Source organism: Podarcis bocagei (assembly GCF_964188305.1).
Source record: "Podarcis bocagei genome assembly, chromosome: 2".
Lineage (NCBI taxonomy): Eukaryota > Metazoa > Chordata > Lepidosauria > Squamata > Lacertidae > Podarcis > Podarcis bocagei.
The window spans coordinates 57,775,363-57,796,512 of NC_138126.1; the positions used below are offsets into that span (position 1 = coordinate 57,775,363).

Genomic DNA, 21,150 nt, shown 5'->3' on the forward strand with positions numbered 1-21,150 from the left:
GCTTAGGACTAGATTGGTCCAGAGGACCTGTTAAGTTCTGATTTTCTAAGCCTAGTGATTATATCAGCTTTCTTTATAAAGCTTAGCAGTCAAGAGTCCATAAAGTGGGAGGTAAAAATTTACTCAAAACATGGGGCAGAAGTATTCTTTTTGTCTGTGTTTGCAGCATAGTTAATACATAATATTTTAATCTTGTTTTTAAGTTGTATTCATTCAACTTGTTTTTATTATTGCTTTTTAGCCGCCCTGAACCTGGCCTTGGCTGGGGAGGGCGGGGTATAAATAAAAATTATTATTATTATTATTAAGCTTACATATAAATAAGATGTCACTTAAATATGAACATTTCAAGGGGATTTTTGCTGTCACCCCAATCTATTAGTTTTTGACTTCATGGTTGAGAACATGTTGGATATACAGCACAGACTTTAAGTGAAAAACTGCATGTTGCTTTTACTTTCCTCTCCTGCCCTGCCCCACTTCCTAATGTTTCTTTTATTTTCATTCATCCCCAGCAAGGGATTTCTTTGTTGCTCTAGAGAAACTGCTTTCACCACCACCACCACCACCACTCATTTATTTCCTCTTCTCCAGAAGCATGTCCCTTATCCCAAACCTACCAGTTTCAGCCTTCAGGAATGCCCTCTACTTCCACAAAATTTTAATGTACAGGGGTTGGCTCTTGGTGGATGGATACAGTCAGAGGTGGACAGAATCAAACACCAGCTCTGATTAATGCAGAGCCAAGCAGGGGCTTGTGTGACAAAAAGAGTGCATTCACTACAGGTGAAAAAAGTCTAGTGGTTCAAACCCATTCACCAAGTGCAACAGGTGAATTAGAGTCTCACTCTTTTATTATTCGTATCTCTCTCTCTCAATGCATTTCTGTGTTGCAGAGACTATTGTATTACAGGTGCTTACTGTCATTTACTAAACCCTGTTTGTCTAAGCCAGGAAGCTAGTGACCTACCTTGTTCTCCTTAGCAGCCTTGAGGGCCTTCCCTGCCCATTTCAAGGTATATGAAATTCCTTTAATGTTTGCAGAGGTCACAAGTGCCTTTTCCTGACTGCACATGTAAGCCAATGCCATGCGTTCTGGTTCTTCCTGATAGCTGCTCAGCTTGTCATCTTTGGCATGCTCCATTTCAGCAGCTTCTCCCCGCATCTTCAACCCTCCTTGACAACCATCCTGAACGGTTCTGAAGTTCTCACTTTCCATTCGGTCCGTATCTTGCGGCAGAGCTTTACAAGTAAACTCTGGCTCATTCTTATTGGACAGCTGCCCCTTGGAGAGAACTTGGCTTTTCAGCGTGCCATGTGTCGTTTTGTGACCTTCAGAATCATCATTGCAGATTGTACTCTTACTATCTAGCAGCACTTTCTGAGCTCGTCTTTCCATAGACCCTGTATTCAGTTTTTCCCAAGAGTCTCCCTGCCCCCTTTTCACCAGAACTGTTTGATCAGCTTCCACATCGCTGACAACATCTGGCAAGACCTTTGGTGAGAATCCCAATAAAGCCTTTGTGACTTTTTCTTCCAATTCGAGGCAACGTTCCAGGTCCGCTGCTGCCATTGAGGCTTCCTGCCGCTTGCTTGCAGGCTTCCTGTGCCATTGCATCAGCTCCTTTACTTTCTTACAGGCTTGGCTGAGAGCATCATTGCTCTGAAAGTTCTCTGGCTCTAGCCGCAGGTATGCCTTCTTCAGCTCCCGGCTTGCTTTTTCTTTCTTCTCAGCTGAATGACAGAGCTCCCGCTTCAAGCTGGCTAGACAAATTTGGAGCTTGGTGCGGCGCTTTACCCGACAGGCGCATTGGCTCTTCAGCATCTGCACCTCTTGTTCAAGTGTCTCGAGAGGCAAGGTGTCATTCTCCTGCATAGCACACCTGAGCTGAGAGGCTTGGCGGCAGGTCTTCAACACCTGTTCCAGTGCTTCACCTTCCAGAACAGGCTTCCCGGAAATGACCAGTTTCTCATAGGCCTCCAGTTCTGTAGAACTGGATACATTCTCCTCCCCCACTATGTTGCAGAAAGACTCAAGAAACTGTTCTGTCTCAGGACAATCAAAGAGCCAGTCAAAGTCTTTCTCCTGAAGACCATCTGCCTTGGGATAAACAAATTTCAGGGTCTCCACAAACTCACTTCCTCTGTCAACTGTATCCAGGAGGAAAACTCTGGAGCGTCTCCGTGAGAGCATGTTCTGGTTCTTCGAACCCTGGAGGGAGCAGATGCAACTTGCTTATTAAAATGCAGGGAGGTCTCCCTTGTGCCCACCTATGCTATCATTGCACAAGTAAGACATTTAATAGAGGTGTGCACCAACCATAAGATTTTGACTTGTATCTTCAGCTTTGGGAAGCAGCCCAGTCTTTTTTGGAGTCACTCCATCTTTCCAGCTTGACTCATTTTGGGGGGAATCAAATTCATTCTACTAAAAACAAAGCTCTGCTTTTCCTACATTCAGTAATGGAAAACCTAAACATGGCTATAATTTTTTCTCATTTCACAGAATTTGATGAAATTTGCAGATATAGGAGCCCTGCTAGGGTTGATTAAGTCTGCCAAATTGTATGCAGATACATTCCGGGGTGGGGGGTGTACAAAGGGCCTGTTACCCAGCAAAGAACCCATGCAAGTAGACAGGCTTCTCCTCCCAACTCACAGAGAGATCGTTGGGGGATACAGAATCTTTCCCCTGGGAAAGAATGCAGCACTCATTTTGAAAAGCAGCATGGGGGGCACTCAATTCTACAGAGGAACTTGGGACTTTAAGGAGTCTCCAGTCAGTCTGATTCAAGCATGTGGAAACCTTACCCAAATCACCCCTATTTGCCTCATTAATTTGGGAAGTACACAGAGCTGATGCACACCCCTAGTATCGGTTATCTGAATTCCACACCTTGAGAATTTTAGTGTTAACTTTCTCCATGCATTTGGGTGTTAAAATAGCTTTTATCTTTAAAGCATGCAGATAAGAATTGGTTAAATCTTATAATATAAAGGAGGATCAAGCAGGATTGCTCATGGTCAGGGAAAAGTTTCAGGGCCGTACATAAATACTTGTTCTGCTCTTTGGATACTATCCCTCAGCTTCTTCACACACAGACCACAACCACCCTGGAGCAATCCTGTGAGCCAAGTGATTCACTTTGCATTTTTATTTGCATCAACATCATTGCAGGATGTTGGACTAAATGACCCTCGGGGTCCTTTCCAACTCAGCAATTCTATGATCAAAACCTCACTGGTGCAGTAGCAAAACAACAATGCATGTAGTCTTTTTTTAGCCACTCTTTGTAACTTACCTCTGGAACCCTGGGAGCAAACTGTAGCCTGGAGTTCTCTTATACCTTTTTCTGCAGAAACCAGCAGGGGGAACTTTTCACAACACAAAGATCAAGTATTAGCGGCTGCTAATTGTCCTGATTGCAAACTGCTGTGTTAAAGCTATATCGGAAGCCAATTGACAAATTGGTACAATTAGTTTCTATCCAGTATTGTACTCCTATATCCGGCAGCTGCCTTTTGTATTGATCATCACTGCCATCCTGTCTGTACAATTTCTGCTCACAGGTGGCAGTGCAATGAAAGCCAATCAGCTCTAGTATGCTCAGTACTTTCCCAGCGCTGTAGCCCTACTGATACATAATAGGGGAGCTCATCCCATTGCATTCCAAAAAGACATCCTTGAGATTCTTCTCCTTGCATGCATCTAGCCATCTGATGGCAAACATTGGGACACTTCAGCCATTATTTGCATCAGGTGGTTTTATCCATAATTGAATGCACACTTACCCGAAAGGAAATTTAGTGGAGCTTCCAAGTACACATACATACATACATTGACACAGAGGTCGTATGACAATAATCTAAACCGGGGAAAGTTCAAGCTCAAATGTTCTTTTCTCATTCAGTGTGGTTCTAACATTGAGTGACAACTTGCAAACATGAAACCACCTTCAAAGATACGACAACAGGGACAGTTTTCATATAATGCCAAACACAATATTGTTCACTCATAAAGCTTTGAGTGACTAAGGCTCACTGTCCTAAGCTCCATTACCTGGGAGTAAGCCCCATGGAATTCAACAGGGCTTACTTCTGAGTAGGCATGGTTAAGATTGTGCCATAAATTAGGCAACACCAAGTGATCTAGACCAGATGTGAGAAACCATTGGCCATGCTTGCTGGGGCTGATGGGAGCTGTAGTTCAGCATCATCTGAACAGCCAAAGGTTCCTCATACGTGAGCTCAACAAAGAAGGTCAGGGCCCTGCATCCTTAATGGATATGCAGAAGAGAGCATTTGAAAGGGTTACCTGCTGAAAAAGAAGACTGGGCCCCTTTAATAGTTAAGTAGAAGGAGGACTTTCAGCTGGTGTTGCTTATATTATATGCTGCAGCTGTTAACATCCTTCTTTTCCATAGCTATTAAAGGTTTGGGAGCTTTGTCTTTTTCAACTGGCCACCCTAGCATTTGGACATTTACTGCTCTACATGTCCTGAAATTCTCTTTTCTATGCTATGAAAGGTTTATGAACCCAGTCTTCTTTTTTCCTCATGCCACTAGGCATGGGTAAAGGTAAAGGTAAAGGGACCCCTGACAGTTAAGTCCAGTTGCAGACGACACTGGGGTTGCAGCGTTCATCTCGCTTTACAGGCCGAGGGAGCTGGCGTTTGTCCACAGACAGCTTCTGGGTCATGTGGCCAGCACGACTAAGCCGCTTCTGGCGAACCAGAGCAGCACACAGAAACGCCATTTACCTTCCCGACGGAGCGGTACCTATTTTATCTACTTTCACTTTGACATGCTTTCAAACTGCTAGGTTAGCAGGAGCAGGGACCGAGCAACGTGAGCTCACCCCGTCATGGGGATTCGAACTGCTGACCTTATGATCAGCAAGCCCTAGGCTCAGTGGTTTAGACCACAGCGCCACCCACATCCCACAGTGCCACTCGCTGTGTAAATAATGTGTAAATCAAACCTAAGTAAGTGGTGGTTCAAACCTGAAGAAGCAGCCATATTCAGTGCAGCTATCATCTCTCCTCCCAAGAAATAAGAACCACACCTTCAAAACTACTGCATTTAAACATGCCACTGGGTAGTATTCAGCAAGCCTATCCTGTCTGCTTGTGCAGTGGAACTTGTCCCCTTCTCCCCCCACACTTGCACACACTCCATCCCCTTCCAATTCTGCTTTATGGGGTTGGGAAACCCCTAGAATAGATTTAAGGGGTGCATGGCAGGGAGGAGAAAAAATTTAATTGCACAAGCAGAAATCCTTAAGCTGACAGAATGTTCCCTCAGTGTTACTTTGGATTCTATCCTTTCCACTAGTCTCAAAAAAAATATCTCTTGTCCAATTTTTAATCTACCTGCAATTTGCAGACTACGGGGGTATGCTGTGTATTCCCAGTATCTCAGTTTTCTCTCCTGCAAATTTTCTCACCTCTTCAACTGTACCTACCAAAATCACTGACCACCTCCTCCCTACCAAATTCAAAGGTCTCTATTTAGTCCTCACTCCCCTTGACCTCTATTCTCCCTTTCAAATTGATCACTCTCTTGCTTGGCTCCCCTTTTGCCCTAAGTTTCCATGATTCTGCCCTCCATGAATTCTTTTCCTACATGCCTAATTGCTCTTTCAGCATTTTCATACAAGAAATCTGTTCTCCTGCTTTCCTTCTGTGTTATCTGCTCATTTTGATCTGATAGAAGAAAGGACATTGTGGCAGTGGTTGAGCGCCCTGGGATGGTTAGTACAAGTGCAGTGATGATCTCGTTCCTCAGGTCTTTGTAGAGAGTACAAGACAGGAGGACATGTGCCACTGTTTTGGTGTTTCCTTCTGTGTTGTGGTTCCTGTTCTTCCTCTGCACACATTGTAGAGTGGCTTTAAGTACCACCTATACACTGCTAATGCCCAGTTCTGCCTCGCTAGCCTAGAAATTTCCCTCTTTCATCTGATATCACATGTACAAGTCTTCACTGGTTATTTCTTTTTGGTAGTTCCATTGTTGTCTCAAACTCATTACATCCAAGACCAAACTTCTCATTGTTTGTCCCAACCCCCTCACACTATCAGTATTCATTGATAACACCACCATCTACCCTGTTGAAAAGGTACAACGCCCTCTCCCTCTTTCCCTTGGTCCTTTTCTTTCTGACATCTTGGCAAAAGCTGATTCAGGCCCTGGTCGTCTTGCATCTTAATCACTGCAATCTTTTATCAGCATCGTTGCCTCATTTTTGTTCCCCTCACCTCAGTCCATCACTTGGTTGTCAAAAAGCATTCAACTCTCTTATAATGCTGGCCATATGATACACTTCCTTAAGTTCCTAGACTTCTTACCTATTCAGTTATCCGCATGGTCCCTTATCCCTCTTCATTCATATATCCTGATGCATTCCTGCCTGTAATCTTCACTTGTCCCTCTCTGCCACCCTCTGCTGCCCAAAGGTCTTTTGCTCTTTGCAGCCTCACAGAATGTCCCCATGATGCCATCCTATCTTCAAACCCCTCCTACCTTTCCATGAAGCCTTTAGCAGAACCCCGCTAGTCCTCATGCCCCCCATTATAACTAAGCTTAAATACATGTCGCTGAAGTAATATCATATTCTTGCCCCTTTTACCCCTTCCTTTGTTGTCTTCCTTGTGTCAGTTTGTAGACAGTAAGCCCCTTGGGGGCAGGGACCTGTCCTTCCTTTCTTTGTAAAGTGCTCTGTGCATGGATAGCATTATATAAACAACGTCAATGATCAGAGAAAGGGTGCTCAGCTTTATGAATGGTGGTGCTCTTTTAAAGACCATATTCTAATCTTGATTTATTTCATGCCTCAGTACTGAAGTCCAGGATAGTTAGGAATGCCCTCCAGCAGATGTGGCATTATACTGAATTACTGATCCACTTCTTCCCCCCGTGTTTCCAACTAGGTGCGAGCGATGCAGCGTCCTCCACTTGGAGTGAAGATGGTGATTGAAGCTGTCTGCATTATGAAGGGCATCAAGCCCAAGAAAGTGGCAGGAGAGAAACTAGGTTCCAAGTTAGACGACTATTGGGAACCCGGCAAAGTCCTTCTTCAGGACCCAGGGAAATTCCTTGAAAGCTTGTTTAAATATGATAAGGTAAGTACCATAGTAGTCAGTCAGTCATTCTCTCTCTTCCATGCTGACCAGAATAAGACTGTCTTGGCTTCTCCTGTTCCTACAGAGGGAGATGTTATTAAAAGCTCAGGAGCGAGGGCTAGTAAAAAAGAAAAGGGCAAGCCTAAGTACTAGTGCAGACGTAAGCTTGCCATCTAGTCAATCAAATGCTTTTCTCTCATAGCTTTTTGGTTTGTGCTAGTAAAGCTCAATTTAATTAGTTAATGGGCATATATTTCAGAGAAATAATACATCCAATATGCTACATCTCTGAGTAGGGATTTCTGGATGCCCCTTTTTACTCCCCTCACCACCTCACCTAATCTGATGTATTTGGCAGGCAGGCAGGGAGGGAGGGAGGGGGCACCTACCATTTCCCCACTTTATTTTCTTTTGGCTCAAGCCTGGATATGAGCTCCAGGGTCTCACGGTGTGCGTTTCAGAGAAGCAGCCATCCTTGCAAATCCTCAGATTCTTCTCTGGAGTAGATTAAAATCCAAGGGTGACAAGAACTCTTGGTTTAATATCCTCCCACCCATGCCACAAATCCCAAAAACACAGCCAGGAGAAGTTCAGCAAGGGCTTTTCCTGGTAAGGAAGCATTTGGTGACAGTGAAATCTTTCAAAGCAGTCGTCTCCATTGATGCCCATCAGGGCTGCTTTGAAAATATGCACCTGAAAAATGATTTTATGTAGGGGCAAGGTGGAAATGCCACTACTCACAGGGGACCCTGTTGCTCCAGTACTCTCCTGCCCCTAAGATTAATTTTCACATGTATAACCCCTGTTGGAGACCAACCACCCCACATTTCTTAGGAGGTGCAGCCTCTTTATAGTACCTTATTCCATTAAATGTAGCAATTAAACAACAATTCAGTTAAACAGAGGGGTTGAAAGAAGCCACACCCAGTGAAACTGCTGGTGGGAATAAACACCTTATATCTGCAGAGAATCCTTCAGGCTAAAGGGTTTTACAAGGTGAAGCCTGCTTGCCCTAGATGCTTCCCTTAGCTAAGGGAGCTGTCATTTGACAGTCAGGGATCTGGGAGGTGTGCAAGCAATCCCTGGCTGTGAAATGGGGAAAGCGAGTCAAGTTCATCTACTTCCCAATTTTGAGAGGAAATGGCTCGATTTATTCCCAGGTTAAGGTTGCGTAAAACATGGGCCATGCATCTATCTGTAGTCACAAGCTGGCTATGAAGCAAATGTCAGTGTTGATGTTCCCAATTAAGGGATGTGATGCGAGGAATACTCAGCTGTCCTTTTGACTTTGATTAGTCACTGGACACTCCTTGGCCTACTCACCTTTTGATTCTTGGCCTGAACCAGCAGATGAAAATAAATGGTTTCCTTTCCTTCCACTTTTCGGGGAGGTAATGATAGCTTGTATTGCCCACAAACCAAACACATTGCCTTGCAGTAATAAAAGCCATCTTGAAGGAATGAACAAGCAATGCATAAGCTTGGCTTGAAGCTAGAAACAGAGAAGGGAGTGCACAATTGGGAGTTTATGCTTTTCCTGCCACACTGATGAATTTTTGCCATGGGGTTTTGTTCTGCCTCACAGCTGACTCCCCTGATGTCTCAGACCTTGATGCTCCCAGCACTCATAATCTCTTCTTTAACCCTTTCAGGATAACATTGCAGATTCAGTAATTAAGTTGATCCAGCCATATATCGACAGTGAAGAATTTCAGCCAGCAGCCATAGCCAAAGTGTCCAAAGCCTGCACATCTATCTGCCAGTGGGTCAGGGCCATGCATAAGTATCACTTCGTGGCAAAAGCTGTGGAGCCAAAACGAGTAAGAACTACAGCAGGGCTTCTTCAAAGTTATTGCATGTACACCTAAAATGGAATGGAGCCTCTGCCTGCCCCCATTGCTGCTAACCACAATTATTTTCCTTGGAATTATGGCAGAACTTGACATTCACAAAAATTTCTCTCTCTCCTCAGCAAGCCTTGAGGGAGGCTGAAGAAGACCTCCAGGCCACACAGAAGATTCTGGATGAGGCCAAGGAGCGTCTTCGAGAGGTGGAAGATGGCATTGCCAACCTGCAGGCCAAATACCAAGGTACTCTGGCCACAAAAGAGGAACTCGAGATGAAGTGTGATCAGTGTGAGCAGAGACTGGGTCGGGCTGACAAGGTAAGGGCCATGGCCACAACTGTGGAGTCTCCTCCTCCATTCCCTTCACCAGGCCTCACCTGCCACTTGTTGGGGCAAGATGGAAGACAGGAGGAGAGGCTGAAGGAAAGAACTGGGGGCGAAGAAACAGCTTTCTTTTGTTTCACATCAGCAGAGCTGTTAAAGAGACAGACACAATCTCCAAGTTGCAATCCAGAAACTCGGGGGGGAGGAGGGAATACTAGTAAAACCACCAATTTCTTCTGACAATTATGTCCGCCCAAGTAAGTTTACCAAATCCTCTTTGATAGTAATTTTGTGGCCTTAATCACAGCAGGGAGTCAAACCTGCTTTTTCATTTCCCATATATCAGTAGTTGGGCTTAGGTGGGCAGTCCCAGTCACTGTTTTCCTGCGACATTTTCTCCTAGGGTTTGGTGGAGCTTCTTTGAGAAAGAAACTAATGTCAGTCTTTCTTTTCTCCAGTTGATTAATGGCCTGGCTGATGAAAGGATACGCTGGCAGGAAACAGTCCAGAACCTCGATTATATGATTAACAATATTGCAGGGGATGTGTTGGCATCAGCTGGCTTTATAGCATACATGGGCCCTTTTACAGTGAGTAGGAAAAATATTTTATTTTCCAGAATACCTGAGCAGTGTCTTGATTTAGTTCTGGTACAGAATAAGTTCCCCAAGAGAAAATATGTTTCTGGGTCAAATTCTTGCTGCATCCCACATTGTAGCTAAACCATAGTGGCATAGTGCTGAATTGTCAAACATCTAAGTGTTGAAACTGGGATAGTTGCAGTCAAAATCTATCAGTGCATATTCTTGTTAATTAGTAAGTCCGGGGGCCAATGGCCACAGAGCTATTAATTACTAAATGGGCAGTCTTAGACCATAGGAATGTAACTGGTGGAGAGAGAGCTCTGTGTGATGTCATTTCCCCTGTTTCCAGTGGCAGGAAGAAATGAGACATATGTTGCTCTCTCTCTCTTTGTCCTTTTGCACCATGCTTTTGATGGAGATAGTTGTCTGTCTGTGTTCTCCCCGTGTGCAGACATAATTGAATCTTATAATTTAACTATGAATTTTGTAACCTAGAAGTATTTTTACCTGCATTGTTTTTGCTGGTGTTTGTTGAAGATGAGTGCAAGACTTTAAGTAAGCGCTATTTTTAACTTACTTTACAGTTTTTGTTTTGATTATTTTTCCAAGTGTGGTAACTATAAAGGGGGAAGCGAGCTTGCTTCAAAACTGGATTCAAATAGGTTTTGCAGCCTTTGCTTAGCTTTTATTTTTTCTGCCAAGGGATGGTAATCTGAAACTCTGACCAGCTAGCTTTCTAAGTGCAAACACTAAGCTGATTATTCTAAACATTTAAATCCCAAACACATGGGGAGACTGGAAGGATAACTGTAATTCATACATCCTCTCCTACTTACTAAATCTGTCCCACAAGAGAAACAGCCAGTGCAATTGATAGTTAACAGGTATAAAGTGATGCATATTGGGTTTTTAAAAACTTAACTTCACCTATGTGCTAGTGGGACCTGAATTGGCGGTCACTGTCCAGGAAATAATTCTTTGTCAAGGTAGATAGATTAATGAAAATGCCAACCCAAGTGTGCAGTAGCTATATAAAAAGAGGAATTCCATATTTGGGCTCATTTAGGGAAGGGAGTGAAAATAAAATTTCCAATATCATAATGCTCCTATAAGAATTGATGTGCAGCCACACATGGACTGTTATGTACAGTTCTCATTGCTTCATCTCAAGAAGGCTATTGTAGACCTGGAAAAGGTGCAGAAAAGGGAAACCAAAATTAGGACGGGGCTGGAACAGTTTAGTTTAGAAAAAACATACAAGTAAGGAGCAGGACATGATAGAAGTATAGAAAATTATCCAGGGTGTAGATGAAAGTGGATAGAGAGAATTCTTTCTCCTTCCCTCTTAATACTTGAACCCAGTCATCCAGTGAAGCTGTATGTTGGACAATTTAGGAAAGACCAAAGGAAGTCCTCTTTCACCACCATGTGATGCAGTAAAGGCCACCAACTTGAGTGGTTTTGAAAGAGATGTTGATAAATCCATGAAGGAGAAAGCAGTCAGTGGCTACTAGTCACGATGGCTGTGTACAGAAGTGGTTTGCGCAGTGGGCTGCACTGCAGAACCGCCCTCCTGACACCAGCATTGCTGCCACTTAACAGGACAGTGCAGGGGCAGGATAGCAACAGGGCTGGGGCTTCACAGGCTCCCCAGCAGGAGCACCAGAGTAGCCCCAACCTCACCATTGCCTTGTCACATCACCACACTGTAAACAGCAGCAACACCAGCGTTGGGAGGATGGGAGGATGGCATCACCCCACTACACCAACCAGTGATGAACTGCTAAATACCAGTTGCCTGGGAGCACAAGTGGGGGGAGTGCTGTTGTGCTCATGTCCCGTGAGCTTCCCATAGGTATGTTGTTGGCTACTGTGTGAACAAGATGCTAGACAGTCCATTGGAACAGCTAAGCATGTGGGCCTCATGCTCTTTTTCAGCATGTTGGCCTAATTTAGCTAACTGTAATACTGATTTAATATCAGTGATGCTTAGTTTTCCTTTGCAGGGTCAATACCGCAATTCACTTTATGATGAATGGATAAGTAAGCTTGAGACGTATAATGTTCCACACACAAAAGAACCAAACCTGATAGGCACACTTGGAGACCCAGTGAAAATCCGATCGTGGCAGGTAATTTTAACAGGATACACTGACTGAATTGTTTTGAAATGTGTTCCCATGCTTTGAATAACTTTAACTTGTGGGGCTGAATCCTAGCTATGTGGACATGGCTTTGGTTTCCTGGGCCCTAATTCCATTGTAGACAGAAATCAAGAAGAAGTGAATCACAGAATAACTATACAATGGGTTGGACTGCACACCTCACCTTGTCCTCTTCTCTGCTAGCAGAAGTTTAAATTATGGAAAATTTGCTTGATTGACATATTTTGCACAGGTTACATAAATTCATTTTCCTTGCTGCAGAACATATGTTATTGCCAGTGCAGTTTTGTTTAGGGGCAGAGTACGCAGAATTTGTGTTTACTGTTAAAATGATGTGTTCTTATGCAGATTGCAGGTCTACCCAATGATACCTTGTCTGTGGAGAATGGAATGATAACCCAGTTCTCTCAGCGCTGGACTCTCTTCATAGACCCCCAGGGACAAGCCAACAAATGGATAAAAAACTTGGTAAGGGCTTCTGCTTCTGCAAAGTCATTAATCCACTTCAGTGGTACCAGGGGATTTGGTACCCCATCCTATCTCTGAGATTGAAGTTACGTTCCTATAAAGGCATGTTGTTTACATCTCACTGTTAAAATTCCCAGTTTGCAAACTATAAATGCAAATGTAAAAAAAATACACACCCTTGTTATCTGAATCTTCTGATTATCTTCTTCTTCTTCTTCTTCTTCTTCTTCTTATTATTATTATTATTATTATTATTATTAAAAATTCTGCTCTTTCCTTCATGAAATGATGGAAATATGGTTTAAGAATTTTAAAGCAGAAAACCAAACTTCATGGGTTTGAAGGTTCAGCTGCCAATTCTGAGTATTGATTTTGCAATGTGAAAAGCCATGATCAAAAAGCAAAAGCAGAACTGTTATCATGAAGAAATATGAGCAGTGAAAGTGGTTATCACGTTCCTTTTGGTTGCTTTCACACATTGGAGAGCTGAGTCGCAGGTCTGGGTGTTCGCTGTGTTCAATTTATTAACAAAGTGGATGCTTATACTCAGATTTCTCCACCCCCACCCCATGTTTCTTTTAATCAATTTTCCATTTGTTGTTCCACATTCACACAAGCAGGCCCCCACATATCACCCGTACTGAGTTTCTCTGCACCTTCTCTGTTTTTCAGGAGAGAGATAGTGGGTTAGATACATCTAAGCTCAGTGATCGGGACTTCCTGCGCAGCTTGGAGAATGCCATTCGTTTTGGAAAGCCGTTCCTGCTGGAGAATGTTGGTGAAGAACTGGATCCGGCCCTTGAACCTGTCCTGCTAAAACAGGTGCCCCTGATTTTTCAGTGCCTGTTTGATAAAGTATTAGCAGGCACTGGCAACTTTTCTGCTGTCAGCACTGAGTGAAGGGGCTACTCTAATGTTGGAATGCCTTTCATCTTTAAGAACTGCTATCTGTGTGAATTGGGGTTACAAAGGTGCAGATTTGTAGTTGAGAAGCTTTGGGCGGTAGGAGAAGGCTTACTTCTTCCCCTGACAGCTGGTGTTGCCTCTATTAGCTGCTGTTCCCCCGTTATCATCCATAAAATGAAGGAAAGAAAAATGCTTGTTAATATGTGTTGATATGCTGGACCAACTGGGACTAGGAAGCAGCTTTGATGCCGAGACATGCAAATCTGTCTTCTGGTTGTGGACTGATACTAGCCCAGAAATTCTGCAAAAATCCATTCTGGACTCACCATTACCATCTACTTTTGCCTATCCCAAGCCACACTATCCGTATACTCTCAACAACATGAATTTGTTGGATGGAGTTGGCTATGAACGTTGTGGTACTATCTGTTACAGAATTGTCTCTTCTGTTTGCATAGAAGTTTGTTGTTGCTGCTGCTTATTTTTACTTGTTTCCCTGATATACAGACCTATAAGCAGCAAGGTAGCACAGTGTTGAAGCTGGGAGACACAATCATTCCATACCATGAGGACTTCAAGATGTACATCACCACCAACCTACCTAATCCCCACTACACACCAGAGCTGTCCACCAAGCTTACGCTGATTAACTTCACCCTATCCCCCAGGTAACACCAGCTCTACTTGTCATTGCTGATGCCAGCAAGTGTTCTGATACTCTTCTTGGGCTTAAAAATCCTCCACTTTAATCATGTCAGCTGCTATTCCCCACCTGTAGTTCTGAGTTAGAGGTTGCATCCCATCAATCTTGATAGATGGAACTATGAATTTGAGCCCTGCTGGGTATGCAGTTTGCGGCTGGGGAAAGTCTGAAACCAAGCTCTAACAGAACATGAAGATTCCATATGACCCTTTGTTGTTCAAATTGTAATATGTGTGGTTACTTTCTTTCTTTCTTACAGTGGCTTAGAGGATCAGCTGTTAGGCCAAGTGGTAGCTGAAGAGCGGCCTGACTTGGAAGAGGCCAAGAACCAATTGATTGTCAGTAATGCCAAGATGCGACAGGAGCTGAAGGAGATAGAAGATCAGATCCTGTACCGCTTGAGTTCTTCTGAGGGGAACCCTGTTGATGATCTGGAGCTTATCAAAGTGTTGGAGGCATCCAAGCTAAAAGCAGGGGAGATTCAGGTTGGTGACTGACCTGCACTTCCACTGCAGCCTGTCAGCTGTTTGCTTTGACTTAATGTGGAATGGTGCATTTTGTCTCGGTCTTGAATCTCCTGCAGGCCAAAGTGAAGGTAGCTGAACAGACAGAGAAGGATATTGACATCACCCGGCTGGAGTATGTGCCTGTGGCTGTCCGCACCCAGATCCTCTTCTTCTGTGTCTCAGACTTGGCCAATGTCGATCCCATGTACCAGTATTCATTGGAATGGTTCCTCAACATATTTCTGACGGGAATTGCAAACGCTGAGAGAGCAGGTACCTCTGATAATGTGCTGTGTGTGAAGAGAATCCCATCCCAAACCCCTCAGTGTCTCACTGAGGGGTTTGGGACTATAGAATTGTAGAGTTGGAAGGGACCATACTCTGATCAACACTAAAAGGACAATTTCATAGTTCAAATGTTCAGAGTTTCTAAAGTATTATGTTTGCATAGTAAAGTTGTTAGCCATAGGATAGTAACCTCAGCAAAGTAAATATGTAATAATATATTGGTGATCCCAAATGCTATATCCCGTTATGTTTGTTACAAGCCATCCCAAAATGAATTGGTGGTCTTGCAGTTCTTCTGGAAGATGTTCAGACTTTTGAAGGATTGGAGATTTGTTCATCCTTGCACTTCAATATCCAGTAGAGCTCAGTGCTGGAATAAAATTGGCACACAAACCTTTTAAGAGTACACCTACTCATTATGGATCATAATCAGCCCCTACTAGCTTATTGCCAGAGTTGCAGAATCTCAATGAACTTTAGCTTGATCCCAAATTATTTCTGTACAGGGTTCAGGAAAAAAATTCACTTTGCTGAATCTATAAAGAGGGTCATCATTTCAGATCATGCTGGTGGCAACATTCAGCCATATATGCTGTAGAACTAGTATGTAATCCAGAGATGCAGGTGTTCCTGATGCCCTCTGCTCTTCCCTCACCATATCTAAATTGTTCTACTGTCAAGCTCTGTATGAGAGAATTCTTTTAAAGCACTAGCTTTTAACTTGGTATCCTTATCAGTGCAAAGCACTTGGCTTTTAAATGGCCTTCAGCCATCCTAGCAGTTTTTTATTCTCCAGGCAGTGTTCAGTATGCCAGCACCAGACAGGAGGCATGAGAAGTTTTTCTGGCTCACTAGTGCGGGCCTAAGTCCTCTTGAATAATGAAAACAGTGCTAAAGTGTATGGCAATATTGTGGGTCATTTCCTCCTACTTGCTGTCTGCATTGTTATTTTGTGATTTCTTATTTTCAGACACCCTAAAGAAGCGAATAGCAAATATCAATAAGTACCTCACCTTCAGCCTCTACAGCAATGTGTGTCGGAGCCTCTTTGAGAAGCACAAGCTCATGTTTGCCTTTCTCGTCTGCATCCGGATCATGATGAACGAAGGCAAAATAGACATGGTCAGTGAAACTACGTCCTCAGACCCTTTTAAGCAAGTATCTGTGCGATCATGAACTGCTATGAGACTGCTTTTCAAAGCATGTAACTACGCACTGTACAACAAACATGTCTTAAAGCATAGCCCATTGATATAATGCAGCATCACCTATTAAAATAGGTTGAAGGCACTCTGTGTTTCACTGGTGGCACAGAATGTTCAAATATAGGCATCTGGGAAACCTGATTATGCCAGGTGTGTGTGTGTGTGTGTGTGTGTGTGTGTGAGAGAGAGAGAGAGAGAGAGAGAGAGAGAGAGAGATGCATGTATGACAACCACCTGCTAACTTGATCCTAACTCTTTCTGTGAATGGAACAGAATTCAGGGAATGAGGCATTCCCACCTTCCCTTTCCCTCTGCAGCTCCATGAACTCCCTGAAAATCTGTTATAGGGGTGAGGTGACTGGGTGACCCTTGGGAAGGGATATGGGAGGCTGTTTCAGATGGAAAGGAGAAATGACAAGCACCCACTTCCCTTTACTTGAGCAGAGGAGCATCTGTTTGCTGCAGAAAACATCCATGTAATGTTTCTGTTCCCCATAGCAGTTGCAACTTGTAGGGCTACTGCTACAGTGTGCTTCCAGACATATATTCCTGGGGCAAAACCATACCATACACTAAAGCACATCCAACACACATTTAAAGCACATGACCTCCCCCCCCCAAAAAAGAAGAATACTGGGAACTGTAGAACTACAAATCCCAGCATCCTTAACAAACTAAAGTAATGTCACTGAACGTTACGTTTCTGGGAAGGTGGAGCAGTATTACATACCTTTGTTCTTAAACTTGTGACCAGTGCAGAACTGTCCTCACAAACATACCTTATGGAAGTGATGGTTGCCCCGACAATTTACCATGCTGACTGGTCCCTCGTCAAGAGTCTGTAAACATTTTGACAAGCCTGCCATCTGTGGGCCAGAGAGGTGAACACCTCCATACATTGGCACTTCTGGCCATGGTTCATGGAAGGAAAATTCACAAGCAGAAAGTCTAATTCTTCCTATCTATTATTTGTGATTTTTTTACATTCAGGATGAATGGCGATACCTAATTTCAGGTGGTGCAGTTAAGACCATGCGGGATAATCCAGCTCCTGCATGGTTATACGAAAGAGCATGGAATGATATCTTGGCCTTGACCAACCTACACAATTTTTCCAGCTTTGCAGATGATTTTGTGGCAAATCTGAATGGTTTCCGAGCAATTTTTGACAGCGCAGAACCTCACAGGTGACGTTTCCCCTTCAGTTCCCAGTAGGGTTGTAGGTCCTGTAGTGTTTTTTGTTTGGCTCTGCCCTCCCTTCCCCATCCCTCACCCCCGCTGCTTGCCAGTGGTCATTCTGCCCAGAAAATGGCTAGAGATTTGTTACTGACCTTGCCAGCCCCTTAAAAACATCGGAAGAGCCCTGCTGGCTCAGGCCAAAGGCCCAGCTAGTCCAGCATCCTGTTCTCACAGTGGGCAACCAGATGCCTGTGGAAACTCCTGAGCAGGACCAGAGTGTAACAGCATTCTATGATTCTGCACCTATGATTCCTAGAATCTGGTGTATGGAGGCATATTGCCTCCAGCAGTGGAGCTAGAGCACAGCCATCAAGTGATCTGTCACAAAGATTGAGCCCATTATAGTTACCACACGAAATCCACTCTGAGAAGCCTGTCGTCTTGCCCTATGCCTGTTACATTTTCAGTGTGAAATGTGAAAACCTGACACAGCCCTTTCCTCTCTTGCAGGGAGCATCTGCCTGGCCTGTGGGACGCCAAGTTAGATGCCTTCCAGAAGTTGCTGGTCCTCCGTTGCCTGCGAGGGGACAAAGTCACCAATGCAATGCAGGACTTTGTGGCTGCCAACTTGGGGCAGACCTTCATTGAGCCTCAGGTAGCTACCAGCAGTTGAGTTGGGTGGTAGGAGGGGTGAGCAGATAGATGTTTGGCAAAACCATCACCTCATAGTGTCTCATCCTGCCGCCTTCTTTCTCAAGTCTAGCCATGGCCTTATTCCCAAAGCATAAGACGGGGAAACGCTGTGCACTGACTCTGAGCAAATATCTTCTCCATTGTCCACTACCAGTGCTTAATAGAAAAATTCTGCCTTTATTCCCATTTCAGACTGCAAACCTCTCTGTGGTGTTTAAGGAATCTGCCGCTACTACCCCTCTTATCTTCGTCCTCTCTCCCGGCACAGACCCAGCTGCTGATCTCTATAAATTTGCTGAAGAAATGAAGTTTTCTAAGAAACTATCTGCAATTTCTCTTGGACAGGGACAAGTAAGTTCCCAGTGCTATAGTGCTGCACATCCCTTAAAACATGGCTAATCCCCATTAATTGCTCTGTAGCTCTTTTCCAATAAACTTTGTGAAGTAGATTCCTGCCATTACTATCTTTGAGTGGATAACGAAGTATAAGAGCAGTGGATGTGTTCAAGTCCACCGCTGAGTTTTCATGTCTGAGTGCAAGGTTTCACCCGGGGGGAGCTGAATTCAGCTCTTCCAGCACCCACTACAAAATACTGCAAACCTGTTTCACACACTTTACTGCTTTCAGGAATTCTGGGTAACGACACTTGTGGATCCGCAAAAGCTGGTTGACATAATAAATTTGTTAGTGTCGTGAAACTCTTAATCATGTTTGCTGTCCTGCAGTATTCCTTCTTACATCTTGTATGGGTGTCTCCTGCAAGCAGACATGGACTTTGAGAGCCTACAACGCTCTAAGTGACCTTCACGCCCTTAAGTCAGGGGTGGGGAACTGGATCCAACTGGCAGACCAAATCCTTATATCCCCCACCTCACCTGCCACCTGGTGCCACATTGTCAGGTGACCTTTTTCGTGTAGCACTGCACACAAAAGGCCCAATGGGCATCAGGGTTTCAGTGCACAGTGTTATGCAAGCCCTGATAATCAGCTGATTGGTGGTGCCTACCAACTCCCTTTTAGTCCATCCACCTGGCTTTCTTAGTTTTTTCAGCTTTCTTAGTTTTTCTGCCTTCCCTAATTCCCTGCGGACATAGTACAGCCACCCTGACTGACCTGTGGCTAACTGTGTCATTCTGTGTTGCTTCTTAGGGTCCCCGCGCAGAAGCCATGATGCGCAGTGCTATGGAGCGTGGGAAGTGGGTCTTCTTCCAGAATTGCCACCTGGCTCCAAGCTGGATGCCTTCTTTGGAACGACTCATTGAAGGCATCAACCCTGACAAGGTGACACACAGATGGACCTCAGCTTTTGCTTCCCTGTGCATTTTCAGCAGAAGCCATAAAGTTTCTCCCTGGATCCTTATGTAAATGTTTATAGGTAGCTATAGAAAAATTCTTAAAGTGATGGGACAGCAGTAGTTAGGCAGGATCTTTCTAGAGCTTTCTACTTTCTTTGCAGAGCATGCTTATGCTGCCAACAACAAGATGGGCAAAAAAGGTGGAGGAGGTAGGGATTAGTTGCAGAATCTTGAGGCTCCATATGGGAGCAAGATAATAAGATGAAATAGAATCTCCAGTGAGCATTTTTTTGCTTCTGTAAAGGAAAGTGCAAGTGTCACTTTCTCTTGATGTTCTCCTTACACATTCTTATTGCAGGATGTCTTTGAAAGCTCACAGGAGTAAGCAGGATATCTTAAGAGAAACGTTGACTGTTCCCTCCTATGAGAAATATATTTGCTGGTCTCTTTGTGATGGAGGAACACTTCTCTAATGGGAGTGAGAAAAGACTCTTCTGTAGGTGTTTCTAAAAAGTAGAACGGAACTGTTTCAGATTATACATGGCTCATATTTCAATTGCCTAGGTGCACCGGGACTTCAGACTTTGGCTCACCAGTCTGCCTAGTAACAAGTTTCCAGTGTCCATCCTCCAGAACGGATCTAAGATGACCATTGAGCCACCACGGGGAGTAAAGGCTAATCTGCTGAAATCTTACTTAAGCCTGAACAATGACTTTCTGAACTCCTGTACCAAGGTAAGAGGTCCCATTTTCCAAGTTTTCAGACAGCACTTTCTCATTCCTAGCTTTCTCCTGTCAAGGGATTGGTTACATTAGCTTCTGAATCAGTCCCTGTTCCTCTCCACTGCTACTGTGCCTCTTTGCACAAAGCGTACCACGTTACAGTGGTGTACAGCCAGATTTGGGGGGGCATGCCTTTCTTGCTCATTAGAAGCAACTGTTAATGGAAATGTTGTAGCAGCATCTTATCCTGTGACACTTAGGACCCATAAGAGCTTTTCTCAATGCATGTCCTCATTATTTCTGCATCTTGCAGCTTACGGAGTTCAAATCCTTGCTCCTCTCGCTTTGCCTCTTCCATGGGAATGCACTGGAAAGGAGGAAGTTTGGGCCACTGGGGTTCAACATTCCTTATGAGTTCACAGACGGAGATCTGCGCATCTGCATCAGCCAGCTGAAGATGTTTCTGGATGAATATGAAAACATCCCTTACAAGGTAGGAGGAGAGTGGTGCATGCCAAGGGTGAAATCTGGGCTGTGAGAAAATGTGTGTGAAGGAATAAAATCCTCCCAGGAAGACGGATTATGTAGGTGACCTAATACTTGGGGAGAGGGTCAGATAGTGCTTCTAGTCTTATTGGAAATACTGCTAAATAGCCTGAAGTTCCACGTTTGGCGGAACATATTCACCATTTCTCCTCAGTTCTCTGGAGAAGCAGTAGAATAACTTGCTGCAACACAGCAGCTGCAGCAAAATATACTTGAGGCCTCTCTTGCCCCATGCTCTTTGATGCGACAGGATTATCTGTCTCCAAGCAGTGGGCCTGAATATTGTGTACAGTTTAAATTACTCAAAATATTTAAACTGGATTCATTTGGACTAGTCCAAATAATCTGCCTTTGCACAGCCTTCATCACTAGTCAGTGTTTGTCAACAACAACAACAATATTACTTAAACCTTGCCCATCTAGCCGTGTCTTCCCAGCCACTGTCAAACCTTCTGCACCCTCTTATCCATTGCTACCATGCTTGTTAACTGTAAATCCATTTCTTGCATTCAGCATGGTGTGCCGTTATTTCCCTGTCTAATATTAATAATAACAACAACAACGATGATGATGATGATGTATTATTTATATGTCACC

General features: G+C 44.0%; 2 protein-coding genes across 2 annotated transcripts in view; one reads left to right on the forward strand and one right to left on the reverse strand.

Moving 5' to 3' along the window:
• LOC308579702 (HAUS augmin-like complex subunit 3) overlaps nt 1-2,284 on the reverse strand; it is a 3,801-nt gene extending 1,517 nt beyond the window's left edge. The window contains exon 1 of the mRNA XM_081180635.1: nt 971-2,284. Within this exon, the coding sequence (XP_081036761.1) occupies nt 971-2,194 (1,224 nt within the window). The 5' untranslated portion in view covers nt 2,195-2,284. The remainder of the gene's footprint in view (nt 1-970) is intronic.
• Nucleotides 1-21,150, forward strand: part of DNAH1 (dynein axonemal heavy chain 1) — a 114,556-nt gene that overhangs the window by 87,877 nt on the left and 5,529 nt on the right. Inside the window, exons 56-72 of the mRNA XM_081185195.1 lie at nt 6,930-7,121; nt 8,774-8,941; nt 9,094-9,285; nt 9,750-9,881; nt 11,882-12,007; nt 12,389-12,508; nt 13,181-13,330; nt 13,922-14,082; nt 14,377-14,602; nt 14,701-14,896; nt 15,882-16,033; nt 17,107-17,303; nt 17,806-17,950; nt 18,181-18,339; nt 19,139-19,270; nt 19,849-20,019; nt 20,321-20,500. Coding sequence (XP_081041321.1) covers nt 6,930-7,121; nt 8,774-8,941; nt 9,094-9,285; nt 9,750-9,881; nt 11,882-12,007; nt 12,389-12,508; nt 13,181-13,330; nt 13,922-14,082; nt 14,377-14,602; nt 14,701-14,896; nt 15,882-16,033; nt 17,107-17,303; nt 17,806-17,950; nt 18,181-18,339; nt 19,139-19,270; nt 19,849-20,019; nt 20,321-20,500 — 2,799 coding nt within the window. The remainder of the gene's footprint in view (nt 1-6,929; nt 7,122-8,773; nt 8,942-9,093; nt 9,286-9,749; nt 9,882-11,881; nt 12,008-12,388; nt 12,509-13,180; nt 13,331-13,921; nt 14,083-14,376; nt 14,603-14,700; nt 14,897-15,881; nt 16,034-17,106; nt 17,304-17,805; nt 17,951-18,180; nt 18,340-19,138; nt 19,271-19,848; nt 20,020-20,320; nt 20,501-21,150) is intronic.